This window comes from Pollicipes pollicipes, unplaced genomic scaffold, assembly GCF_011947565.3.
Source record: "Pollicipes pollicipes isolate AB1234 unplaced genomic scaffold, Ppol_2.1 Scaffold_5724;HRSCAF=6776_pilon_pilon_pilon, whole genome shotgun sequence".
Lineage (NCBI taxonomy): Eukaryota > Metazoa > Arthropoda > Thecostraca > Pollicipedomorpha > Pollicipedidae > Pollicipes > Pollicipes pollicipes.
Window position 1 is genome coordinate 42,433,529 of NW_023596746.1, and position 24,498 is coordinate 42,458,026.

The 24,498-nt window shown below is 52.0% G+C and overlaps 2 protein-coding genes across 2 annotated transcripts in view; both read left to right on the forward strand.

Annotated features, from left to right (window-relative positions):
• The first annotated feature begins 316 nt into the window (after positions 1-316).
• LOC119103074 (AP-4 complex subunit beta-1) lies at positions 317-19,688 on the forward strand. Its single transcript, XM_037226522.1, has 6 exons — positions 317-423; positions 646-787; positions 1,096-1,237; positions 2,100-2,287; positions 3,230-3,310; positions 19,517-19,688. The coding sequence occupies exons 2-6, from the start codon at positions 711-713 to the stop codon at positions 19,686-19,688; spliced, it is 660 nt and encodes a 219-aa protein (XP_037082417.1). The 5' UTR covers positions 317-423; positions 646-710.
• The window catches only part of LOC119103075 (alpha-1-inhibitor 3), a 62,287-nt gene continuing 52,621 nt past the window's right edge, over positions 14,833-24,498 (forward strand). Inside the window, exons 1-4 of the mRNA XM_037226523.1 lie at positions 14,833-14,922; positions 19,517-19,684; positions 20,777-20,909; positions 22,435-22,558. Of these exons, the coding sequence (XP_037082418.1) occupies positions 20,839-20,909; positions 22,435-22,558 (195 nt within the window). The 5' untranslated portion in view covers positions 14,833-14,922; positions 19,517-19,684; positions 20,777-20,838. The remainder of the gene's footprint in view (positions 14,923-19,516; positions 19,685-20,776; positions 20,910-22,434; positions 22,559-24,498) is intronic.

The window sequence follows — 24,498 nt, forward strand, 5'->3', positions numbered from 1 at the left end:
GGCCGTCCACAGGGCCGCTGTCACGTGGGTCGAACCCAGCCGTCCGCAAGGCCGCTGTCACGTGGGTCGAACCCGGCCGTCCGCAAGGCCGCTGTCACGTGGGTCGAACCCGGCCGTCCGCAGGGCCGCTGTCACGTGAGTCGAGCGCCCCCTGCGACTGTTCAGGGGTGGCGCTGTGCGTCCCTCTGCCGGTGCTCTGGTGACGTCCCTGTGTTTGCGTGTGTGTGTGTGGGGCGGGGGGGGGGCGCCCCTCTGACGACTGCGGGCCCGTGTGCCGCAGCACGCTGGCGTGCGTGCCGGGCGCCGGTGACGTCACCCGTCCAGTGATCACCGCCGCGCTGCGGGACCCGCACGCGTCCGTGCGCCGCGCCGCCGTCGTGGCCTGCCGCCTCTTCGGTCGCAGCAACCCGGGCGACCCGACCGGTCAGTGGCCCGCCACGTCGAGCATCGGCTCCGGCATGGCTGCAGGGACGTAGGGTCTTGTTTTGGCGGGGATAGCGGCGAGTAGCAGTTTATATTTCCTCCATGCTACACTATCATACTAGTTGTAAAATTACCTGGCAGTTAGTGAGGCAGATGGCTATTTCTCACCTCACTGCCTACGGGCTCAAAACAAGTGCAATGACTCGTCTTGTCTGTCCTCAGATCACGTTGATGACCTGTACCGGCTGATTCGTTCCGATGACCCGCTCCTCGTGCATGCCTGCCTGATGACCTTGGACGACATTTTGGAGCCGGAAGGTGGCGTAGTCATCAGCAGGTCCATGGTCAAGCACCTCACATCCAGGTAGATGAGCAGGAATGCCTTTATTAGTGAGTTTCGTAAGGGTTTGCTGCGAATTGCTACTGATGTGTTGGTGATAAGTCTACCATTTTGTTGATGACATGCAATACATGCATATGTAATCATGAAAATTACATTCTGATGCAGCTACAGGCCCTGCGCCTCCTCGACGCGTGGCTTCCTCTTCTGGGTTTCCAGAAGGCCGCCAGAAGCGGCAGCCCATCACACGCCGTGCTATCAGCGGTTCCTTGGCTGTTACGTGCCACCTCGGGAGTGACGCTGTGACCTGTGGTTCTCCGACCGGCCGACAGGAGTCACAACCTGCCTAGCACCGTGCTGGTGGACGTGCTGCGGCTGCTGATGCGGTACGAGCCCGGCTCGGACCAGGAGAGGCTCGATATCATGAACCGACTCGACTGGCTCCTCGCCTCGCCACAGCCGCATCTGGTTGAGGTAAGGATCGGCGCGACCCTGGCCGGGACAAGGTGCAGAGCAGTCAGGCTGCAGCCAGCTGGAGGCATAAAAGGCCAAAACACATTAATGTTGAGCACGCTGCCTTGGTATGGAACGTGGTAGCAAATGCGGTTTTCAAATCTATTTTATATTGTGTTGTCTGATGCTCCAATAACGCAATGCGTTCTTGGTATTCCATCGTTGCTTGGTGCTCATTTCATTGGCAACTCTACAGTAACATCAGTTTTCATAAACAATTTGCAATATGGCATGTAGCACAATCACGATTCAGCTGTGCAGCATGAAGGCGAGCCAATTGGACGTGACTCACCCCGTCCTGCATAACGTGTGTGCGCGGTCGTGCCCGACCTCTGCTTGAACCTTGTGTTTTGCTCGCCGCCGCTCGGTCCCCGCGAATCACGTCAACCGTGGGACTGGTGTTCACTGTTTTATGGAAGGGCTCTGTGCCTGCTCCGTAAAGTTGCATCTCCATTAGCTTATTTCTGTACAACAACATGGTGTCCTGTTGCATCATAATCCGCTTCACAATGGCATTTGAATGTTTCAGCGTGTTTTCGCGCCAGCCAGTGTCCCCTGCTTTCACCGCGGACCCCTGCCATGGATGTCGCTCCTACCCGCCTGTCGCGTCCTGTCATGGCGTCATTGAAAACGTCCGAAATTCACGTGGAGTACGTGCAAAAAGCATGTGGAGACACGTGTTTTTTGTCGGCGGCGCCCATGCCGGCGCCCTGTGTGATACATGACACGGCGCTGGAGGCCTCCCGCCGAATGTTTCGGGGACGCCGTGCCGGCCCCGTGGGTCGCGGCGCAGTCGCGTCTGACCGTGGCGGGGGGCCGACAGGCGGCGCTGCAGCTATACTTCCACTTGTGCTCGGGAGAGCTGTGCCATCTGCGCGCGGACGCGGTGGCGCGCGCCGCCGCCGCCCTCTGCCGGCCGGCCGACGCCACGCCGCCGGTACGCTGGCTCACCCTCGAGCTGGTGCGCCGGCTCGGGCCCGAGCACCATCCGGCCTTCTCTCCCCACTACCGGTACGGCAGGCGGCGGCCGGAGGGGGATGGGACGGTCGTCGCTTATACGATTGTCTGTCCTCCGTCAGAACATGTTTGTCTCGAGTCGCCGCGGTGCCGGGTGCGTGATATCTACGCCCGGTTTGACCCATGTTCTTCGGTATTTTTTGTTCTCTAGCGATTTGGAAAGCTTATGCTCTCTTGTCAATCGGACGAGGCATGTGAAGTTATAGCGTAATTTCAATCAAGCAGAAACACCGTTAAATGAGGTCACAAGGCTAAAACTCGTGACCTCATGATCTTTTATTGTGTGACCTTCCTTGACATATGACTTATCAAAAGCGGCGACTTTGAATCAAGCCCAATCAACTTTGCCATGTTATATGACGATATTTATTATGAGTTCCTCCTGTGAATTCCCTTTGCGAGCTACGCAAATATATGCATAGATAGCGCTGGGAATGGTTTTATGGATGTCACATTGCACGGGTGACTGCGGGAGCATGTTCCAAATATTTCGTTTTTGTATTTTATATCTTGGGTTACCTTGAATTTTATGTTGGATCACAAACGTTGTGTTAGATTTCTTGCTCAAAAGAGCAAATCCTCACATACCACATCTCATATCTCTTTTCAGTGTGGAGATGACTGGATGGAGAGATGACTGAATCCCGGGTTTACCGTTCCCGGCGCTCTGCATATGTGTTTTTGCGAAACCCAAGTAGTATGTTTAAAGGAGGAGTCACAAAGTTTCCCATTTTTAGTTAATGTGTCATAGTTAATTGGGCTGGAGTTAAACACACACATTTTGATATGCCATGTGTTTAAGTAGGTCAATAAGCAAATGCGATGAGGTCGCCAGGTCAAAAAGTATATGTTGCTGCTGTGCGATGTTACTGGGCCGTTCAAGCGGCAGTATGTCCTGACTGCCTGCCGCCCTGTGACGGCGCCACTCTTCCTCAGGTACTTCGTGCCGCGACCGTCCGATGGCGGCGCACTCTCGCTGCGGCTGGTGCAGTTCGTGTGGCGGCTGGCGGGACCCGAGTCGGCACCGGCGCTGGTGCGCGAGCTCGCCGCTTGTCTGCACGACGAGCGGCTGCAGGCAGCGGCCGTGGCCGCCCTGCTGCGCGTGACGCGCCGGCGGCCCGAGCTGGCCGGCGCCGCGCTGGAGCCGCTGGTGCGGCTGGCGCGCGGCCCCGGCGCCGGCCGCGTGGCTATCGCGCTGCGCGCCGCCGACCTGGCGCCGCTGGCCGAGCCGGCGCGGCGCCGCCTACTGGCCGCGCTGCTGGCCGGCGGCGAGCTGCCGGCGCCGGCGCTGCGCCGCCTGCTGCCGCTGCTGGGCCGCTGGGGAGGCCGGCTGCCGGCGACGGCACAGCGCTTCCGTCAGCTGGCCGCCCAGTTCGGCCGGCTGGACGAGCGGACGCGGGCGGTGCTGCTGTCGGCGGCGGCGCGGCTGTTCGTGCAGCGGCCGGCCGAACTACAGCTGACCCTGGGCTGGCTGCTGGAGCAAGCGGACGCGGCCGGCGGCGAGCTGCGCGCGCTGGCCGCCCGCCTGTACGCCGCGCTCGTCACCGCCGAGGGACGCGCTCTGCTGGACGGCGCCGGCGGTGAAAGCAGCGCCGAGAGTCTCGAGCTGGACACAGGGGACGCGCCTGGTGATGATGTGGAACGGGCCACGGCCAGTGGGACACTAACGTCATGAGGTGGTGCTGGCGCGATGGGTTCGATGCGATTGTGAACAAGCTGTGATGGAGTAACGGGAAATGTTTGGGCGGCAGTATCTGATGCAATTTTAACTGTGTCCATGGCTGGGATTCATGGTGAGTATCGGAACCTTCATAGACCTGTGATATGTGCAAGACTATCAGGATGACGGACGATGCCCGGGTAAAGAAGTGTATCTTGCGAAGGAACGATTTGTGACTCTTGTATTTGGTTGTATGATAAAAAATTTGATCCGACTTGTACCGCGGGGGTTCGTAGTTGTACTTTCCAATTTCAGGTTCATTTGAAAGTTTTTTATGGCAGACTAGCATACTCAAACATCCTGCTATTAAACAACTTTCTTGACACTCAGGCCTACCCTCGAATATGGCACTCCTGGCTTACTCAACTCACCGAAAGGTATGATGGGTGTGCCATTGGATTTAGAACGGATTATATAATCCCTGCAGTCATCCGATATCTCTACCTGATTTAGCTTTTCCTGTGGTTTTCTGTGGTTGTCCAAAGGTAAAACTTAAAATTTGCGTCAAAACTTGGCTAATTGGCTTACAGGGAATATCCCACTTTGAAGACATTGATACAAGCGTCATGTATGGTGAGATAAGCTCACTTGGAACTCTTGGTATACTTGTAAGTGGAAAAAACTGTTCTAAACATCACAGTTACTGTATTTCACAAATATTCTAAGACACAATTCTTTGATTACGTTATCGTACCTTGCAAAGCGTTGATTGAGAGCCAATTGACGGCCGCTATATCTGGCAATCGTGTACACGACCATTCGCGAACACCAACAAATATGAACGACTCGGTGGCCTTGAAACAGTCTCCCTGAAAAAGCCTGAAAAAGGGAACAGTCTCCCTGAAAGAGCGGATATATAACCCAGAAACTGGAGACCTAAGGTCTTAGGGGCGGGGCTGTGAACTGCACCAGACGCCCTTGAAGATGACTTTCAGTTCAAAACACCCTACAAATGTGAACGCTCCCTTTAAGTCAAGAGGTCACAATTTGGTCTAAATTCCTGAACATGGGCACCACTGACCTCTTTGATGGTGAGGAATTTGCTGTTTTTTTTTCGTCGCGGCTCTAGCTCAATAAATGGCCAACACTACTGGACGGTGTGACTGCCCCTAGCTTGCTGTGCCTAATTTTCCCATTTTCTAGTATCCTTTAGCACGTGCCCCACCATAGGCTGCATGATCGCACTCAGCGCATAACACAACCATAGATAATATGTGATAGTTCTATTTGACTGGATTATTGGCAGTTTTGAATGTGAACTGGCTCGCTTTGCACTGATAGGCATCAACGCAGTTTCAAGGCGTGTCACTGAAAGACATTCGTCGTAACAGTTTTTTCATGAAACCCTCTCTTGGGAGGGTTGCCGGCCGGGAAGGTGAATATGATTGTTTCTTGGCATTCCTCTAGCGTAGCTGTCTTAACATTTTTCCCTCGTGTATTTATACGATTATATTCGCCGCCCGCCGACGGTGGCCTTAAACGGTCCCGGATGTCGCGGTCGCGGTGGATTTCGCATTCTGCCATACGGCTCGCTCGCAGTGCACTTGCGCATGTTATGCGTATTGCTATGCACTATGAGTTCTGGGCCCTGTTTGGGATGTCTGCTCATTACCACCGCTCAGCAAGCTCCTTTGTGCCCTCCTACTTCATGTCCCTCCCCCTGGTCAGTGCCGAGCACGACCTGGGCACAACATCACAATCGCGCACCTGCAACACGAAGTGTTGCAGGTAGACGGGTGGCAGATGACGCTCGACCAGACCCAGTGGCTGATCGAATAATGTAGATGGCACCGCCAGCAGCAGAACGGCCGCCACTATCCTCTGCACCTCCACCACAGTCATCTCCTCCGACTGCACGGTAAACGGCTTCCACCCAGGCCACCAGCCTCGACTGCTGGTTGTCCCTGACAACTTGGGGCAGGTCGGGTCGCAACACCGAGGTGCCCACAGCAACCGCACCCAAGGAAGCCCCAACAGCAAGCTGTTAAAAGCCCGGTGTGAGTAATCTTTGACCTCAGCTCCAGCCTAGACGTGAGCAGTCGCAATGGTCATGTTCACGATTGAACGTTTGCCGCGCGGGTTGTGGGACGGCGGTGTCACGTCACCACCGCCAGTAGGGGCGGGGGACAGGACGACACGCAATGGGTGCTAGGAGGACCCCTTCCCCCGCCCCAGATAGGATTAGCTGTACCAGGGGGCCATCATCTCAGCTTGAGAAATTGGTCGGGCTGGCGCCTGGTTAACGTTGGGCGGTGACGTCATAAAGTCACAATGGCTCGCGCTGAGGCGTTGCATGGCAACGTCGACTGCGTCGCGTGGAAAGCAGTCGTCACGCAGAAATGCCGTGGTTGGTCTTGTCTATTATCGTCAAGGCCGTATAATACCAATGTAATGTATCTAATGTAATATCGCGATTATCGTGCAGTGTGGCATCAAGTTTGTATTGTTGTACTGCCTCAGTGCGTGCTATTATGTCGCGGATGGGAGAAAATTGATGTGGCGTGTGGGTGTGGGGCAAAAGTGGGCGTCAAAGGCGGTTTTTTGGCAGCAAGATGCCATCCTGTGAAGTGGCCTCTTGCAAGAATGTGAAACGGCACGATAAAGACATTTTTCTTTCGCAAAAAAACGATCCAACTGTCCTGGAAACGTGAGTGAACCGTTACTCTTGGACTAACACCATAAATGCGGAGAATGTGTTAATCTGATCTGATCATTTTCAAGATTATGACTATAATCCCGGCCATCTGGTTAAGGCCAGTCTCATACCCAATGTTAAACCATGCCTTCGACCAAGTGCAGTTCCGTCTGTGCGACTGGACATCGCCGGCACACCGAAGTGAGTATGCGTGTGCTTAAAAGGAAAATTCCCGCCGGGAATTTTGCAAATATTTCTGCATAAAACAGACCGTCTGTTTTATGCAGAAATCTTTGAACCCGATTCAGTCACTAATGCCTGCATAATCCATACCGCTCCGTGCAGTTTGTAGACTACAATACGAGATTCAAGCGAGATTTTCCGGCCATAATCTTGTTTACAAAGTGGGACCTGACTACCACACAAGTGGCACAGCCATCCATGCTACATGGGCGAAGGGTATTGAGGGTTAGGGGCGTAGCCAGGGTTTGTGACGGGGGGGAGGGGGAGGGTAAGTTTGCACGAGCGAATCCCAGCCCCATTGACAGTACATCTACACACTGTGAACTGACCAACAAACCCCACAATCGTCGATAGGTACAGTACCTAGCGCATCAATGAGATTCTAATATTGGTTTGCACTGGTGCCTTAAACAGTTATTTCACCTGCGTACCGTACATGTTCACTCGGCTGTTTGCGAGTCTTGCTACTTTTGAACCACTTTTGGGCTCTTCGTGTTACTGCTCATGGTAGTGTCTGAGATTTCAAATAAAGGCCATGTGCCTGGTCACCAAACCCCGGGATTACATACAATAAAACCGTGGTAAAAAACTGCTCCTGTGCCTAAACCATAGGCCTTGAACCTCATGGGCAGAGATGAATGGAAGCGGAGGGGGGGGGGGGGGGGGGGGTGGAGCCTCGGAGGGTCCTCGGAGGGCCGTCGAAAAACTGTAATGGCGGCGCCAACCCCCTGGGGCAGCCGATGCAATGAAATGGGACCATGAAACGGGCCCATCCAGATAGATCCGTGGTTATGTCCAGGAGAGGGAGATATCAGAGTGGTGCACGCAGTGCAGTACTCGTCGGCCGTTGACTGTCCCTCTTACCCGCCCGGATTATGTCATGCTGGACCACAAAAAAGGTGGTTGTGTATAAAAACAAGCATGCGATAACAAAAAAATAGGCATGTCCGGGCTCAAGACGTTTTGCTCTCGTAATGAAAAACACAACTGGTGATATGCAAAAAGGTCTGATAAATGCGCTTGAAAGATACGCGGTAAGGACCGTTTCGTTGTGTCGCAGATCCAAGATCCAGCTGTGGTGGAAGCGGCAGCGCATACAGACGACGTGGAGGCCGCCTACCAGCAAGCAGCCGCGATGCCTCCAGTGCCCATCCTGAGCAAAGTGGACGAGAACGACGGGTTTGACGAATCAGGCAAAGGCAAGCTCCATGGCGGTGACGGCGAGAGGACCGAAAATGGCCCCCACTGCGGCGACGAGATGGACGAGGACACACACATCGAGCACGGGCCGCTGGCCTTCGTTGCCGGCTTCGTGGCGGTCAAGTGCAAACGCCTTGATCCAAGTATGGGACTGTCGATCCGAGAGGTACCACCCAGCTGTGTGCCAGACAGCTGGATACACACGATTAGACAGGGTGATCTGATGGTGCCTTTGCCGGCCTGGACAAGCGTTGTCGAGGCTTTCGAGATCGTGTTCCAACAAGTGATGGACCGAGGCATGGACCGAGACATTGGCATCGTGGACCGCCCCACAAAGCTCCTGCTGTGAAAGTTCTGCGCTGAACAAGCGGATTGCTCGGAAGCTAGTGAAGGCGCGCGTCCATCTGCACCTCGGATGGCTTAATCAGGCTGGGGCTGAGCAAACTGCTGCCAGACGCGCAGCTAAACAGGTGCGACCTCAGGTGGACAGCGCGAAGCGAATACCGTTGTGCTTATGTGAGCTCCGCCCCCCCTCACCCCGCCCTGTTTATTTTGGGTCCTCGCCAAGTGTGCACAATGAAGTGTATGCTGGGCGCAAGAATTCTCCGCCCCCCCCTCCGTTTCTTTGGATCCTCGTTAAGTGTGCACAATGAAGTGTACGCTGGGCGCAAGAATCGTTTTAGTAAAATATGGCGAATTATGAGTCATACGTGTGTTCGATGACTTAGCTGCATGGCGTGACAGATATGATCTTGATTAACGCCATGCACAACGACCTTCGGAGGCTTCGTAGCGTATTTGACGCGATGTGTAATGTCCATAATCTCCTATGTTCTACCAGGCCACGTACCACTTCCGCCGTCTCAAAGTGCCTCAACCGCACACCAGCGCAACCCAGCGCGTTATTATGTATAGTGCTGAGGCTCAACGCGACAGGTCGGATGATGATCCTGGTGCCGCTCAGTTCTTCCTGTAGCAGTGGCCGGACCTTGGCCAGGTTCGCTAACCTGCATTTAGGCAGCTGTGGGCTGGCCAACTTCAATGCATCGCCATAGACTCAATGTTTGGCATCCTCAGCAAATGGGAGTACCATGGCAGATGGGTTCCTGGTTCCTAGGCTTATATTCGCTGTTTTACAACAGGCGTGACTCTGTCGAGGTGACTTTAGCGATACATAAAGAACATGCGCTCCACAGACTAAACAACAAAGGGATACCACATATTGTGCACCGCGGGAATGTAAAATTAGCTTGCATTCGGGCTTAAGATACCATTGATTACGCGGTAGCTGATAACGGTGGCGAAACTTCGAATATACATCGCCATTTCGTACATCTCGAACTTTACGACGAATACTCACCTTTTTTGCTATCCCCCCCCCCAAAAGAAAAAATCACACAACGTTTCGCAAATCTCAAAAAGGTAACTTAAATGTACCGGCACCAACGAAATATATCAGTGGATTACTTGTTAAGATTTTCATCCGAAGGCCGATGAAGTGTAAAATGTAATCCTCATTTCGATAAAGTTTGTTTTTCGTCCCGCCGAGGCGAAACGACTCGTTTGCAGCTCGTATGTTGTATGCATGTAATCTGTTACATACGTGCTGGCCTGTCAGTGGCAAGTTCACTTGACTCACACTAAAGCCTTGCGCTTATGGTTTGCATTTGTTCGATTACCGACATATTCAACTGGCATGATCGTTGGCCTACACAGATGTCTGCTTACGCGCAACGGATTTACATTGGGCATTGCCCAACGTAATTGCGCTTTGAGCTTCAGCTTCAGCGTGTCCAAAAGACTCCAAGCTTCGCGGCCAGACTTGTGTCTTCGCGGCCAGACATGTGTCACAGCAGCTGCTCCTCCACCACCAGGGTGAAACGTAGACCCATCAGGAACTGGTGACAGCGTCGCACCCCGAACAACACGGCAGCTGCTCCTCCACCACCAGGTTGAAACGTAGACCCATCAGGAGCTGGTGACAGTGTCGCACCCCGAACAACACGGCAGCTGCTCCTCCACCACCACGGTGAAACGTAGACCCATCAGGAACTGGTGACAGCGTCGCACCCAGAACGACACGGCAGCTGCTCCGTTTTCCATTTGCGCGTAGTTGCGTTCCGTGTATTTGCGTACCGCATCAGCACAGGCGTTGGCGCCATCATTTTCTTCACATTTGTCACTGCTGCAACGCATTGGTCAGTCCAACGCCACTTCTCGCCTTTCTTCACCAGTGCGTACAGCGGCGAGAGCGCTGTGCCGAGGTTCGGTAAGATTCGTTGATGGCGGCTGACAGTGCCTATCACCGACTTCAACTCCTGCTGATTCTTCGGATCTGGAGCTCTCAGGATAGCCTCCGTCTTCCCCACCAGCAGTCGGTGGACGTCTGCTGACAGACGCCATCCCAGGTAGGTCGCTTGCCGAGTCATTGAAGCTGCATTTTTCTCGCCTCAGTCGGATGCCGTCCTCTTCCATTCTCGCCAGAGTCGTCTCCGGACGATGTACCAGCTGCTCCTCGGTGTCAGCCCACACCAGCACGTCGTCCAAGTAGCTGACTGTGCCTGGGAGCCCTGCCGTGATTTGATCCATCGTGGACCGGAACGGTACTCCGCAGATGGAGCTGTCGTAGGGTAGTCAGTTCATCCGGTAGTCTCCGCGGTGCGTCGTCACCGTCGTCGCACTCTTGCTGTCTTCATCCACCTCGACTTGCAGGTAAGCACTCCTGCAGTCCAGCCTCGTGAACCTCTTTCCCCTGATGCCGGAGACCATCTCCTACGCCGTTCGCATCGGATACTGTAGCGGCTCGGGTTGAGGGTTGGGCTGCGGGTTGACGGTTCGGCGGTAGTCTGCACAGATGCGAACACCGCTCCGCGTTGGGATGACGCCTTGCGGGTGCCCCACCGGCTCCCTGGCGGCACCTTCTCCGCTACTCCTTGCGGGCCCCCCACCCGCTCCCTAGCGGCACCTTCTCCGCTACTCCTTGCGGGCCCCTAACCCGCTCCCTGGCGGCGTCTTTTCCGCTACTCTTTGCGGGCCCCCATCCCGTTCCCTGGCGGCGTCTTCTCCGTTCCTCTTTGCGAGTCCCCCACCCGCTCCCCGGCGGCGTCTTCTCCGCTACTCCTTGTTCCTCCCACTTGTCCAACTCCCTGTCCACCGCATCCTGCAGTGCGAATGACACCGGAGGCACCCGACGGTCTGCTTCAGTCGGAGACCGATCTGGATCGGGATGTGTCCCGGCTCTTCTGAAAACCGGTGCGTGCTTGTCTGGCACGTCCCGCGGGGTTCTCACTGTGCGGAAGCTGCCTGTGGGCCGACCAGATGAGCGCTGTGCGCTGGTGCTGTGACGGCGGTGACGCTGTGATGCTGCGGTGACGGCGTTGCGGTGACGCTCGGTTTCCCTCGTTTGGCCCGCGGTGGCGGCCATTTTTTGTTCGGCGTTTTCGGTTTTGTTCGGTTCGGTTCGGTTCGGAGGTGCGGACAATGGCACATAGGCGTGTGCGCCCGGTGAACCCGGCCAGTGCGGAAAGTTTCACACCGCTGGTCAACGGTCAGGAACACCATGATAGTAGACATAGGCAGATCTGTGACTCGCCAGCTGAACTTCGTCGTCGCGAAAGGGTCTGGGGGCGAAACCGTGCAGCCTACATCTGACGTCATTCACTTGACAGGTGATCCTTCTGAAAGGGGAGGCGGTGGTGGTCATCTTGGGTGCAGGCAGAACCCCGATACGCCTCCGGCTGGTGGTCACGGACATCGGGCCGCACCGGACAGCCGGCATGAACCCTGCATAGCCGGACAGGCCAGAGAGCCTTTCGGACTCTCGGGCCCTCAGATCGGGTCTTTACTTGTCGGTCTGATGGCCCTTCAGCCACACGGAACTTACGGGGGAGGGGGGGGGGGGGCACATGCTCCTGTGTCATCTTCTGCCTGCACCACCGCACCGGAGCGGTCAAGTCGAATGGAGGTCGTTGTCAGTGACGTTGGACACGTTGAATGTTTTTACGAGTCACGTCAGGCGCGAAGCCAAAGCCCTTGCAAAGGGGGAGCAGGACTGCAAATGGTCGCCTGATCGCGGAACCCCTCCCCCCCCCCCCCATAAGTAGTTGCTGGCAGGCCGATTTGTTAATAATGGCACGTTTTTCATTTATATTTTTCCATTTTTACGTTCTACAACTGGAATAGAAGCTAAAGGCTACCGCAAAATAAATTCTAACTGAATTTTATGATCACTAAACTGTAGAAACTATGAGATAAGCGATTCCATGGAATGCGTCACCCGCGCTCTCCATTTTACAGTGATCCAATTTGTTTTTTCCAAACCGGTAGAGCTCAGAAGCTTCGTCAGAATTTTTATTTGGATTCTACAGATACAATTTTACTTTGACCGCGCGGCGTCGGCCCTGTGGCCAACACTAAGCCGTACCCAACGGATGAACAAAAAAGATGACGCATCTGATGTGAGTACCTTTGTCCGGCCGCATACATCACCGGTGTCATTTTTAGATATATAGATTAAGCGGATTCACATTCAAAACCCCGCGAAGTGGTGCTGGAATCTGATGGTGGAACTGGAAGGTTAAAAGTGGAATCTCTATTTTTTGTGTCGCTGTAACTGTTCATTTGTCTGCAGCACAACTTCAAAGTTGTAAAAGATACACCAAGTATTGCCTTTGAACGGTGTGAATTAGTTTTGGAAGACATCTAGAAACATTATTTCACAACAATCGATCTCGCTCGCGGCGCGGGGCGCCGCTAAGAGGTACGAAAACGGCTACGAACACCATCGCTGTTTTTTATTAGAGACATCGCTGCTTCTTATTATTTCTTAAGACCATATTTCGAGCGCACAGACTCAAACCTTTTGATGTACTTTTTCACCAATCGATTCTGTAAAATAAGGAACGTTCTCAGGCATACACGTGATGACCATGCTGACACGGAGCACACGGAGACAGTACAGACACGTAGCTGACTGTAGTGCTGGTGGTGCCTGACCGTCATATAGGATCATATGGACTCAGAGAGTCCGCGATCGGCGCAAAGGCCCTTTGACTGTCATCTGAGGGCCCGTCTCCGTGGTCTGATATCCCTGAATGAGATCCGACCAGCCCTTCGGGCCTGCTTGAACACTGCCTCTGACCGACTCGGGGCACCTTACCAACACAGGACCCCGTATTAGGCTGTGGGGTCCTGATAGACACTGGGCCCCGACCAATCTAAATTTCTGGCTCTTGCTTCGTCCGTGCTTGGCGAGTTGGCCCACAGGCCCATGCAGACGCGTAGCCGACTATGCGTTATTGGTGGTATTTGACCGACATATGGGCCCTTATTGACCTAGCGGGCCCCTGATCAGCGCGGATGGCCCTGTGGATGGTATTGACGTGCCCAGTCCTTCGGTCCGGGCCCCTGAATACGACCTCGGCCGGTCTTTCGGGCCGTTAATCGTAGGTCCCGAGAAGCCCTACGGGCCCCTCGAAACACGTACACGGGGCACATGCCCCCTGCCTGTGCTGCTGCATGACGTCCAGTTGAATCACGTCACGCCACCACGGCGGGGGTGCGGGATCCAGAGGAGAGGTCTGAGGGGGCTGAGGTCATGGGCTGAAATAGGAATCACATCAGGGCTAGCGACACTAGCATCGTCGACATCCAGGTAAGCATCGCTACCGTCAACGACATCCAGGTGAACATCACTACCGTCGACGACATCCAGGTAAGTATCGATGCCGTCGACGACATCTGGGAGAACATCACTACCGTTGATGACATCCAGGCAAGTATCGCTACCGTCGACGACATCTGGGAGAACATCACTACCGTCGATGACATCCAGGGGAGTATCACTACCGCCGACGACATCCGGAGGACATCAATACCGTCGACGACATCCGGGGGAGTATCAATACCGTCGACGACATCCGGTGAAGTATCAATACTGTTAATATCCAGGTCAGCATCAATGCTTAGGCCGAGTTTGAGTCCGTGACAGTGATGCCCTTCCTCTTGCCGCGTAACCCATGCTTGGTGGACGGGCGGCAGACGGAGTGGCAGCACCTAAGACAGATGCATTTAGGGTAAATGGAACACAAAACGAAAACGTCAAAGAAAACGCAACGAAAACAACGCAGAAATAGCGAGCTTCTTGGCCAACTTCTGCAGTAGAAGCCAGTCCTCGAGCAGAACAAATGTCTTCCAAAGCCGGGTGCAAATGACAGGAATGGGTCGAATCTATCCACACCTCATTACTAGATCTATGTAATGTTCAACGCCATGGCTGAATTTAGCCTCCGCCTGCAGCCGGATGGCTCTCTGGCTTCATTGTTTGTCGTGCCATCCATGCACTGGTGCTTGCAGCTGGGGACTAAACTGCATAAACACGCTCACGGATACGGATGTGAAAGGTCAGGTCAAAGGTGGGCGTTGACGCACACATTCTAAGAGCTTGGATATATCTAGACGGCGCGACTTTATTGGCGTCGCGATTGTGGGAATTCATATCCTGGAAGCACAGACCGGAGGATGTTTCTTGGTATATGAATGAAGACGCCGCCCAGGTTTTCCTGCTGTCCCGTTGACACATCCTGCTGCGCACTGCCCACTGACGTCACCGTGCGAGCGGTGCCAGGCGGTCTTGTAACAACGTCACAAATACCGAGCACGCGCTGCGCCGGTGTATCCCCGCCCTCATCCAGTGCCACCTACCGGCTGGCGAGGTAACAACAAGGCGACGGCGGCGCTGCAGGATCACTGGACGGCTCCCCGTCGTCGGAGGAGGGCAGCGATGACGCCTCTCTGGCTGCTTCTCCTGTGTGGTGTAGCGGCCGCCGAGCGGTAAGTGAACCTTCTATGTCTTTCTTCCATCATCGGGGCCGATCATCAGAGCAGCACATTTGGACAGGAGTGTAGCAAAATATTTGCGCGGGTGCAAGCCTCGAGGAAAGTTTTGCCATTTTTGTATCTGCATTTAAACTGATTTATTCACAGCATTCCTTGCGATTTTTTTCGGGCTGGCGTAGAATGCATCCTGTAATAGGAGTAACAAATCAGCATGCACTTTGCTGCCTTATCACGACAGGAACAAACTTACTTGGCTGGCTAAGGGGCACCACGCTTCCGTCCGTAAACATGCACTATTGCTATAAGTGAGCAGAGATCTAAATATTTTCAGCGATGCACAAGATAAGTGAACCAATAGGCGTTATTTTTATTAAGTGTGACACGTTGGAGTTTTTTTTTAGCCAGGTCTCTGGAAGTTTTTGGGAGGTTTCAGCAGCCGTTCCTTTGCGTGTGAAAACGTTTCAGCTGCACTGACCGCGTGGAAGAAGGCCTCGTGCCAACTGCACTTGGCGAACCGCTTGTTGAGTACATGATAGCGCGCTCTAAGTAGGGGACTTGTCACGCGCATTGTACGGTACTCGCGCCTGACATGACACCTGGGCGAGAGGCGCGAACGGTGAACGCACCGAAATAGGAGTCTGTTGTCGGTATCTGCATCAAGGAGCCCCCCATTGCACCAGCGTACTCGCCTGCCTCGTTATGCTGAGACGTGTGTTGACCTGGAACGCTCGAAATGAGTTACGAGGTACTTGCCGTGTGATTTGGAATTTCGTGATATCTCCTCTCGCTTCTCCTTTATGTGAGCAGCTTGCTTTCTTTGGTTCTCAAGACTTTCGACTTGACTGCGGTTTTAGGACAGCTCAGTGATGAATGCGCAGTGTTATTTACACACTACCGGCAGAATCTGGGAGCGAAATTTTGACATGCTGTAAAGCTCACCACGGTATGTCCCCACCTCTAATTTGATCAGACTTGGAGCGTCCGCCACCGGTCGCAGGCCACCCCAGCCACAAGTAAATAGCGACCGCGACCTGCGACTCAAGTCCGCGTATCGTGAGTCCTGCGTTCTCGCCCGCCACGAACAGCTTGGAGAGAAGCAAACAGGTTCCCTGAACGATTGAGTTACTTGGAGCAACTTGTAGTTCATGGCAGGAGTCTAGCAATTCCCTAGGATGGGGCCTTCTTCCGCTTTGATATTCGTCAATTGCACCATTGGTAAATTACCATTAACTAGGGGAGCACAATAAAGCATAACAGTAGCGGTGCAAACTGCTACCTGTACGGCTGGCTGGCTGACAATTTTGGCCGCCACTAAAGATGCAGCGGACTCCTCACAGCACATGATGTTGGCCACGCTTATGAGCATAGAGCACAAGCTGGCGAATGCGTTCGTAGTACGTGCACGCAAAACCGTATTATGGCATGCTGCCGATGTGCACCCAACATCAGACCATCGTCTCTCGCTGCTCCTCATTTCACATATCGCTGTGCTACTGTACTTGAATATGTTCTGGCAGCTTCTCTGAATGTTCTACAAACCCCTGTAGCGCGTACCCGCGCCAAAACAGCGCGTCTTGAACCGCCCTTATACTGAACACGGTTCGAGGTATGGATGCAGCTATGATAATACCAACACAGCAGGGCTAGCGGTCCATCATTACTCGATAAACAGCGCAAACTTGCGGCGACACCAGATAAACCCACTGACTAGTATGACGCTTTTGCGGCGTCGCACGTATGAGATGCGACTAATATGAGTGTTATCACCACGCTGAGGATGTCCCAAAAGGCGCATGGATTCCGTCCCCTTCGGGAATTCATACCAACTAATGCATTGAAACGTTTCTCCTCCATGAGCTTAGCAGAAAAAGGCCCACCGATGTATAACTTCCGTACACAAATGTATTGCCATCAGTGTGTTTTGGCTAGTTTTTAGCTACCAAGGTCCGGCTACCAATCGATGCAATTCGTAAAATTTGGAATGACTTCTGGTTTTGGAAGTTGGGGTCAAATCATTACCCAAGCACAGCTGGTTTTGGCTGATACAAGTCAGAATCATGCTTAGCGCGCGTAGTTCATATGGCCGGACCCTTCTCGATTTAAACCACAGTGAATCTTATTCACGACCTGTTTGGAAAAATATGTTACTGCCTGCTTTTTGGTCGGTCACTGGTGCGCCAGTGTGAAGGACAGTTTTGAAGTCGATAAGTGATTCGTAGCCTGTACAGTGGCTTAAAACGTGCACGTCGAACCGTTGGTTTCACGTGTTCATCCTTTCCGGTCGCCAGCGTCTCACTTCCGTTGATAAAAACGCCCCCAAACTGGCGGGTGCTCGGTTTGCGCGCGAGAGTACCTGATAGTTTGCGCGAGACTCGCCAATGCGTTTGGCCGTCTTCTCCTTGGTCTCCTTGGAGCCCAATTTGGTTGACCCAAGTCGCCAGCCTGTGTTGTTACTCGTAATAATGTCGCCAGTGTAACTGGAACCTGCTCCATTAAACGGTGCCCAATAAATGACAGGTCAGCACCAGCGCTCAACCACAGCCCAGTCGGCGGTGGAGCAGATGTTTGTTGCTTGCCCATCCGCAGCGCTGATACCGACCAGACGGCTGCGGTGGAGACCATCGTCTCCGGTCGGAGGGGATGGGGCCGGGAGGAGAGGGGGGGGGGGGGGGGGGCTTGCCGAGCATCGGAATCCAGCAGACGCGACGGTGAGCGCGCGAGGCCGCGTGGGGCCGCACGTGCTCGCCCGGGCTCCCCGTTGATTACTTTTTGGCTGTTTATCTTTAGTATGCAGAGCGTGCAGATTCCTGAAGTAGTTCGCCAGCACACGAAGGACCAAAGACGTTTCTCAGGCCCGACACCTCGAGGCCCGGCCGGTCGGTGTGCGGAAAAGAGATCGGAAGATCCCCATGGAATTTTCCGAATGGATCTGATGAAGAATGGCCATGGGTGTTGGTTTAATCAACATTCTTGCATGCGGTGCATGCGACTTCACTCGCGTTATTCCCGTTTGGTAACAAAAAGGGCGTTAGGCAGGCGATGTCGGTGGCCTTTCCTGGCTTAGGAGTCTAGCACAGATGAATTAAAAAAGCAAAAGATATTGCTAATCGAATGACTCGCACAGCGCACGGATGCTGCGCTGTGTGAGTCATTGTGTGGAAGCTCTGAGGTGATGTGGAAAGGTGCCTTTGAGCTCAGAGCGCATTCAGAGCCGAACGCAGTGACCACACTCCCAATCCACCCACATAGAGTGGTTCAGATTCAGCGGATATTTTTGCATGTGGTATGCAAGTGGTCTGCAGACCATGAGGGCCAAAACGGCGACCGAGGCATTTCCTCGTGCCGTGCAATGTCAACAGGGCGGCTGCGCCGTGTCAGGGTGACCTTCTCTGGCTAGCAGCCAACTGACCTTCGTGGATCGGGCCAGACAGTGGGCCTGCCCTGAGACCTAAGGCGGGTGCCACTAGATTAAGAACACAGCCTCTTCCAGGCCATCACGGTGGCAGCTATGTACAATGATGCGATGAGTTACATCAAACGTGGTTACTTTACCAGGTGGTCCTTTGTGAAGAACCGAATTGTAAAGAATCGCAAAAAAGGATTTTTGGCTCGCACATGGCAGGATTCGTTGAGCTGAGCACGTCCAAGTTTGGCTTTATTATGTTCAACAGAGTAACGCAAAAAAAAAAACTGCGAAAGCAATCACATTCATAGCACAACGAAGTTAAGGCAATAATGCATTAATAGATAACAGTGTATTGTTCTAAAATTTTGATTAAGTAGAAGGTTGTTCTATGTTAGTATCGCATATTGCGGGCGTTGTAGTTGTAGTTTGTTTACTTTTATAGCGTAAGTGCAACGACCACGCCGTCTGGCTTGAACAAAATATATTTTGTAAAATGTCTGCTGAACTCGCATAGGTTGTCGGCTAACGGGCAACGTGAATGACACGAAGCTTTTCGTTTGCCAAGCGCATTGCATAAAGGCGCATGCTTAGCAGTAAAACGTCCGGGTTTCGGAAGAAGTATAGATAAAGTGGTCTGGAAATGAAACCCTAGTGACTGTATCGTTATTGAAAGCTCTCTGTAAATAATGCCGCACAAGGCTGGTAAAATATTTTTCCAGCGTGGAGGTCACCGCTGCAACTTCTGCCGGAGATCAAAGTTGAGGGCAGAACGCGTTTCGAACGTTTCAGAAATGTATCATTTTACCACCAGTGTCATTTATCAGCAAGTGCTAGTTTTGAGGGGCTGCAAAGTCTCCACGCACGGCAATAGCCACCTTCGAAAACTATTTTAATACATTCCAATCCTATTCTTTGCCCATGCTAACTGCTTGCACGTAAATCGATGGTCATTAACCTTGAAATGCAATACGTGCAACGAGTCAATGCAACCTGTTAGGCGGGAATCCGTTTCTTTATTTTGCTCATGCAATACTGTGAAACTACCCAATGGAACGCATGAATTGCACCAAACGCATCGTGCATGACGTCACGCGGTTTTTGAAGATCAACGCTCGCGTCCATGTCAACAGTAGCTTGGCCAGCTGTTCCAGCTTTGACAGTAGCGTTGGTCCGCTGTTGCAGCCGGTACCTGTTCACAGCGCCCAAAGTCTTCCTCGCTGGCTCGCCTGAGCGGGTGTGTCTGACCCTGTTCGACGTGCCCGAGACCGGCGACCTGACGCTGACGTTGAAGAGAAGTGAGAGTAGGCCCGACGGTCGCACAGCACACCCAGCAGGTGTCGGGCGTGGCGGGTGAGTACCGAGCCGGGGTGTGGCGGCCCAGGGACCTCGTGACCACGTGTGAGGCCACAGCTTGTCACTCACTATCTAGTCTGAGCTGGACACCGATGCCGTTTGCACTGGTCTCAACAGCGAGAGAAGTCTAGTTACGGCCGTGTCGAGCTTTCTCAATATGTCTTCTTGATTAAAGGGCATTTCTGGGTGCACGGTGCACACCCACAGTTCAATAATAAAGCTGAAAACCAAGGTAACCAGTAAGAGTTTCTGTGAAGATCTTATCTTTGTGGCATCTAGCCTGATATATTTGTGTCGTGCACAACACCGAGCTGTATATCGACGCCTTTAGTAAATGTTCTGCCAGTCTCTTAACGCCTGGCAACGATTTTAATCCATCCGCTGGCATTAATAAAACATTATAATAAGCAACACTAAAAGCTATAAGAGGGGCTGAAAAGTTTTGGTCGCCCTTGGAACATCTTAGAGACATACGAATGGATCATGTTATAATGGGAGACTACTGCACATGTAGCGCCCTCAACCACTCCAATCGGGCCACCAAGTCAGAAAGCGTGCTTGATGTTTTCGGGCATTATGATTATCATGATAAACGACTGTTTCCAGCTTCAGATATGCAACTGCACCCCAGGGTATGCATTGACGCTTAAAGTCAGTAAACACACGTGTTGATAGTGCCGGCGTGTTGGCAATGAATGCCTCGCAGTGCATATGCCTGTTTCTCATAACTGGGGACATGACACCACAGCAGTGCACGAGCCCGACCGGAGATCATCGGTCGCTGCTCGCTTCCTCGACGAGCGGACAAATTGCTTGACATCGTCACCACTGACCGATCTGAATGTACCCATCCGGTGACGGCGAGGCCAGCCACACCATCTGTCTCCATGAGCGCGCTTCCTGGCCACGCCACCCATCAGTCGGCTCAGCGTCTTGGAGCGAAACCGGCGGCTCCTCGCGCAAGCATGGCTTCGTTAAGCCCCCATCCGCCCTACGGGGTTCAGATACACTCGCACCTCAAAGAGGAAAATAGCGAACGCACAGCAAATATGCGATTAAAACAATCGTTAATACGATGCCGTATTTCAGGTGGGTCCAAGGAAACATGCTTTGAGGTTCAAACACCAGAGCTTGACGCTTATGCCGTCTGGATGGGTCTGGAAGTCACTTACCCATCCGCCGTCAACTACACCATCTCAGGAAATCAACACATCTCTATCTTGTAAGTCAAAGAAAATGTCTGGTCACTACAGTGTACTAAAGGCGTCGTACAAATTGTTTATGTGGATACTTATTGTTCCTTATGAACACTGCAAAAGGCATTTTTGGTGTAAAGGCCTGGCCTACCAGTGATGATTTGGCACGTGTTCCCTCGTTCGTCGAAAGTCAGCGTGTATATTGCAGAAATGACAGGGGCTACAGCTACACCGATGTGTTGTTTGATGCACTTTAACACGCTCCCGGACGGCCGGTTAGGTACCCTTCGCTCGGGTGAGGGGTCAATTTGCCCACTGAGAGATCAGCAACTAAGAAGGCTGGGGCCACCAAATTTACGGGATGTATTAGCCTGTACGTGAACTAAATTAAGTCAAAGTTTCAGCCCCCTAGGTCATGACCTTTGGGTCAAGTAAGGTTAAAACAAGGTCAAACTTCAAGTTGGTCTTCAAAGTGTCTCGGAACTTAGATACCTGTTCTAAGTAAAAGGTCGCATGCCCATTCTAGGTCAGTGACCTTGTTTGATCCGAATATCATGGTGACCCGAATCACAGAAAACTGCTTTGAGTTATGCATTTGAATAACGGACCAAGATTAATCTGGGCAGTATGTTCCTAAGAACGAAACGTTGACCTGAGTTGTTTTGGGTCGGTGATCTATTCTAACCTATAAGAAGTCCCTGGAAGATGTCTAATGCGGTTCATATCATGCACTAAAAACTACCCCTAGCAGCAAGCCCTGGAGTAATAAAACAGATTGGTTTTAATCTTAGGCTGACCTTCATATCTGACCCTAAGCCAATTTAATTTGGTCATTCAATTGTCGTGACGCCTATGAGGTTATCTCAGAGATGTATGGCTTCGTCTAACACTCCGTTGTCCCATCAGATTAAGCGATTCCCTTGAGATTGACTTAGCTGAATCCATAACCTGACTCTGACCTATCTCACGTCAGCGACCTTGCAAAGTACATCCAATTTTTAGATACCACACAATCCGTTATTCAGTTGTCTACAGCTATTCAAAATTTGGTGCGGCTACGTCGCGTCGCTCGGAAATCATTTTGGAAAAACCCTCGGTGGGAGACAGTTTGGCTCCCACCCGTGCGCGTGTTAATCTACTAACAAGGTTTTTTCTTAATACAGAACCTCTTGTGACATAAGTGGCGAAAATTCAACATTTTATTTGAAAGGAAGATCTGACACCATAGCCGGGTGTATCCACGGCTGGAGAATACCATAATGCTCGTAACAGCGTATAATGAGTCCATCTGTGTATAGTGTGTGACCAGTGGACCATTGTGTAGCACGCGTGCTTGATGTTTGTCGTTAAGTGCGACTGTTGTCTCGAAGATGAAGCCAGGTTTGCATGGTAGCCGTTCTCTGATGTCCGCCTACCCGGCTCACAAACGTGATGTGTGCGCACTTAAGGACCGGATTCGATTATCAAGTCTAAAACATTGAACCGAACTACATTCGCCCGCAATTTTTTTTAAAAAGCATTGGCAACACAGACGAATGCCGCACGTTTCAGTTCGAACAACGAGCCTGAAGATCATGTCTTCATTCAGACAGACAAGTACATGTACAAGCCGGGACAGCTGGTCCGCTTCCGCGTGCTCTCCGTCAACGGGAAACTGAGGCCGATTTCGGAGCCGGTAAGTTACACCGTGTAGTCGGATGTCTCCGGCGCAAGCGACTTTTTCTTGTTCTGAAGACGTGTTGTAGGTTTATCAAAAGCCAATAGCTCATGCAAATCAAGACGAGTGCCCGAGGGGGAGATAGAGAAAGAGAGAGAGAGAGAGAGAGAGAGAGAGAGAGAGAGAGAGAGAGAGAGAGAGAGAGAGAGAGAGAGAGAGAGAGAAGAGAGAGAGAGAGAGAGAGAGAGAGAGAGATAGAGAGAGAGAGAGAGAGAGAGAGAGAGAGAGAGAGAGAGAAGAGAGAGAGAGAGAGAGAGAGAGAGAGAGAGAGAAGGAGAGAGAGAGAGAGAGAGAGAGAGAGAAGAGAGAGAGAGAGAGAGAGAAGAGAGAGAGAGAGAGAGAGAGAGAGAGAGAGAGAGAGAGAGAGAGAGAGAGAGAGAGAGAGAGAGAAGAGAGAGAGAGAGAGAGAGAGAAGAAGAGGAGAGAGAGAGCGAGAGAGAGAGAGAGAGAGAGAGAGAGAGAGAGAGAGAGAGAGAGAGAGAGAGAGAGAGAGAGAGTCCCTTCGCTCTGGCGGGGGCCAATTTAACGACTCCAAGGTCTCAAAAACAAGGAGAGCGAAAAACCTACAATATTGTTTCTACTTTACCATTGGAATAAACGTCAGGAACTACGCCGGAATTACGCCAAGTGGTATGTTCCTAGAAAAAAAATGACCTGAGACATTTGAGGTCAGTGACTTAACCAGACCTTTAACAAGTCCATGGAAAACGGCTGCTGTTCCTCCTGTAATTGGTAAATGAACAGGAGCACCAGAAACCTCCCCATACAGCAAGCTTTCGAGTAAAACAAGCTATTTTGACCTCGGTCTGGCCTACATGCGTAACTCTGGCTGAGTGTAATTGCCCTTAACTATGACTGAAATTGTTTCATTGCCTGGGAAACTATCCGCATGGCTTGGCTTAACATGGCTAAACCTAATAGACCGTATTTTATATATATATATATATATATATATATATATATATATACATTAAGAGCTGTATGGTTTGACATAATACTCCGTTGTTGCATCAAATTGAACGATTCCCTAGAAATAGCCTTCACTAACAACCACGATCTGACTTTGATCTGCTATAGGTCGGCGACCTTGCAAGGTACAATTATTTTATTATACCAAAGGATCCCTTGTTCAATTGCCTACAGGTATGCAAAGTTTGCATTTATTCGGAAGTCATTCTGGAAAAGCCTTGGGGGGGCTCAAAATGACCCCCCCCGAGGGCGTGTTACAACTCAAATCCGACCCGAATCGATATATTGCCCGTGCTTGTCAGTCCAATACATATCTCACTTGGTTGCTTGAATCATATGGTAAGACTTGTCTAGTGCGTTTTGATAAATTGCCAATTCAAGTGAAGCTGTGTAGCAGGTTAAGAGCAGCTGTAGCATGAGTAGGCTTAAAAGGTTCGTAAGCCGATTTTGTGGCCAATCCATTTACTTGGGAAGGACACAGTGAATATACCGCATGCGTCCAGGCAAACACGTTGACTAAATCCAGATCCTGGAATATATTTTTCGATCCAGTGATTCATTACGTTAGAAAGTCAAGGTAATGCACTGAAGTTGTACTGTAATAAATCGGAAGTGCTTATTGCAATCCTAAGACCTCCTACCTCGTGCTCTACATACCTACCTAAACATCGACTCACGAAGGTAGTAAAACACATACGTAAAGCAGCGTTTGAGATGGTTGTCTGGGAGCGTCGATCCGCAGGTGTGTGGACATACAGACGTTTTGCTTTCTTAGCCTAATGCAGTACTTGTTCGGAAGATTGTGACTGGAGATGAGCTTACCTTTTGGTATCTCCAGCTCCAGCCCCAGCGCCTGCAAGAGCAGGTAGCTGGATTTTGACATATTTTCGGCTGCTCGGACGATATAGAACACGAGCTAACTCACCGTC

Coding starts and splice junctions, on each gene's coding strand:
- LOC119103074 (XM_037226522.1), top strand. CDS start 711: ATGACCTTGGACGACATTTTGGAGCCGGAAGGTGGCGTAGTCATCAGC. Junction 788..1,095: donor GTCAAGCACCTCACATCCAG/GTAGATGAGCAG, acceptor ACCGGCCGACAG/GAGTCACAACCTGCCTAGCA. Junction 2,288..3,229: donor GCCTTCTCTCCCCACTACCG/GTACGGCAGGCG, acceptor ACTCTTCCTCAG/GTACTTCGTGCCGCGACCGT.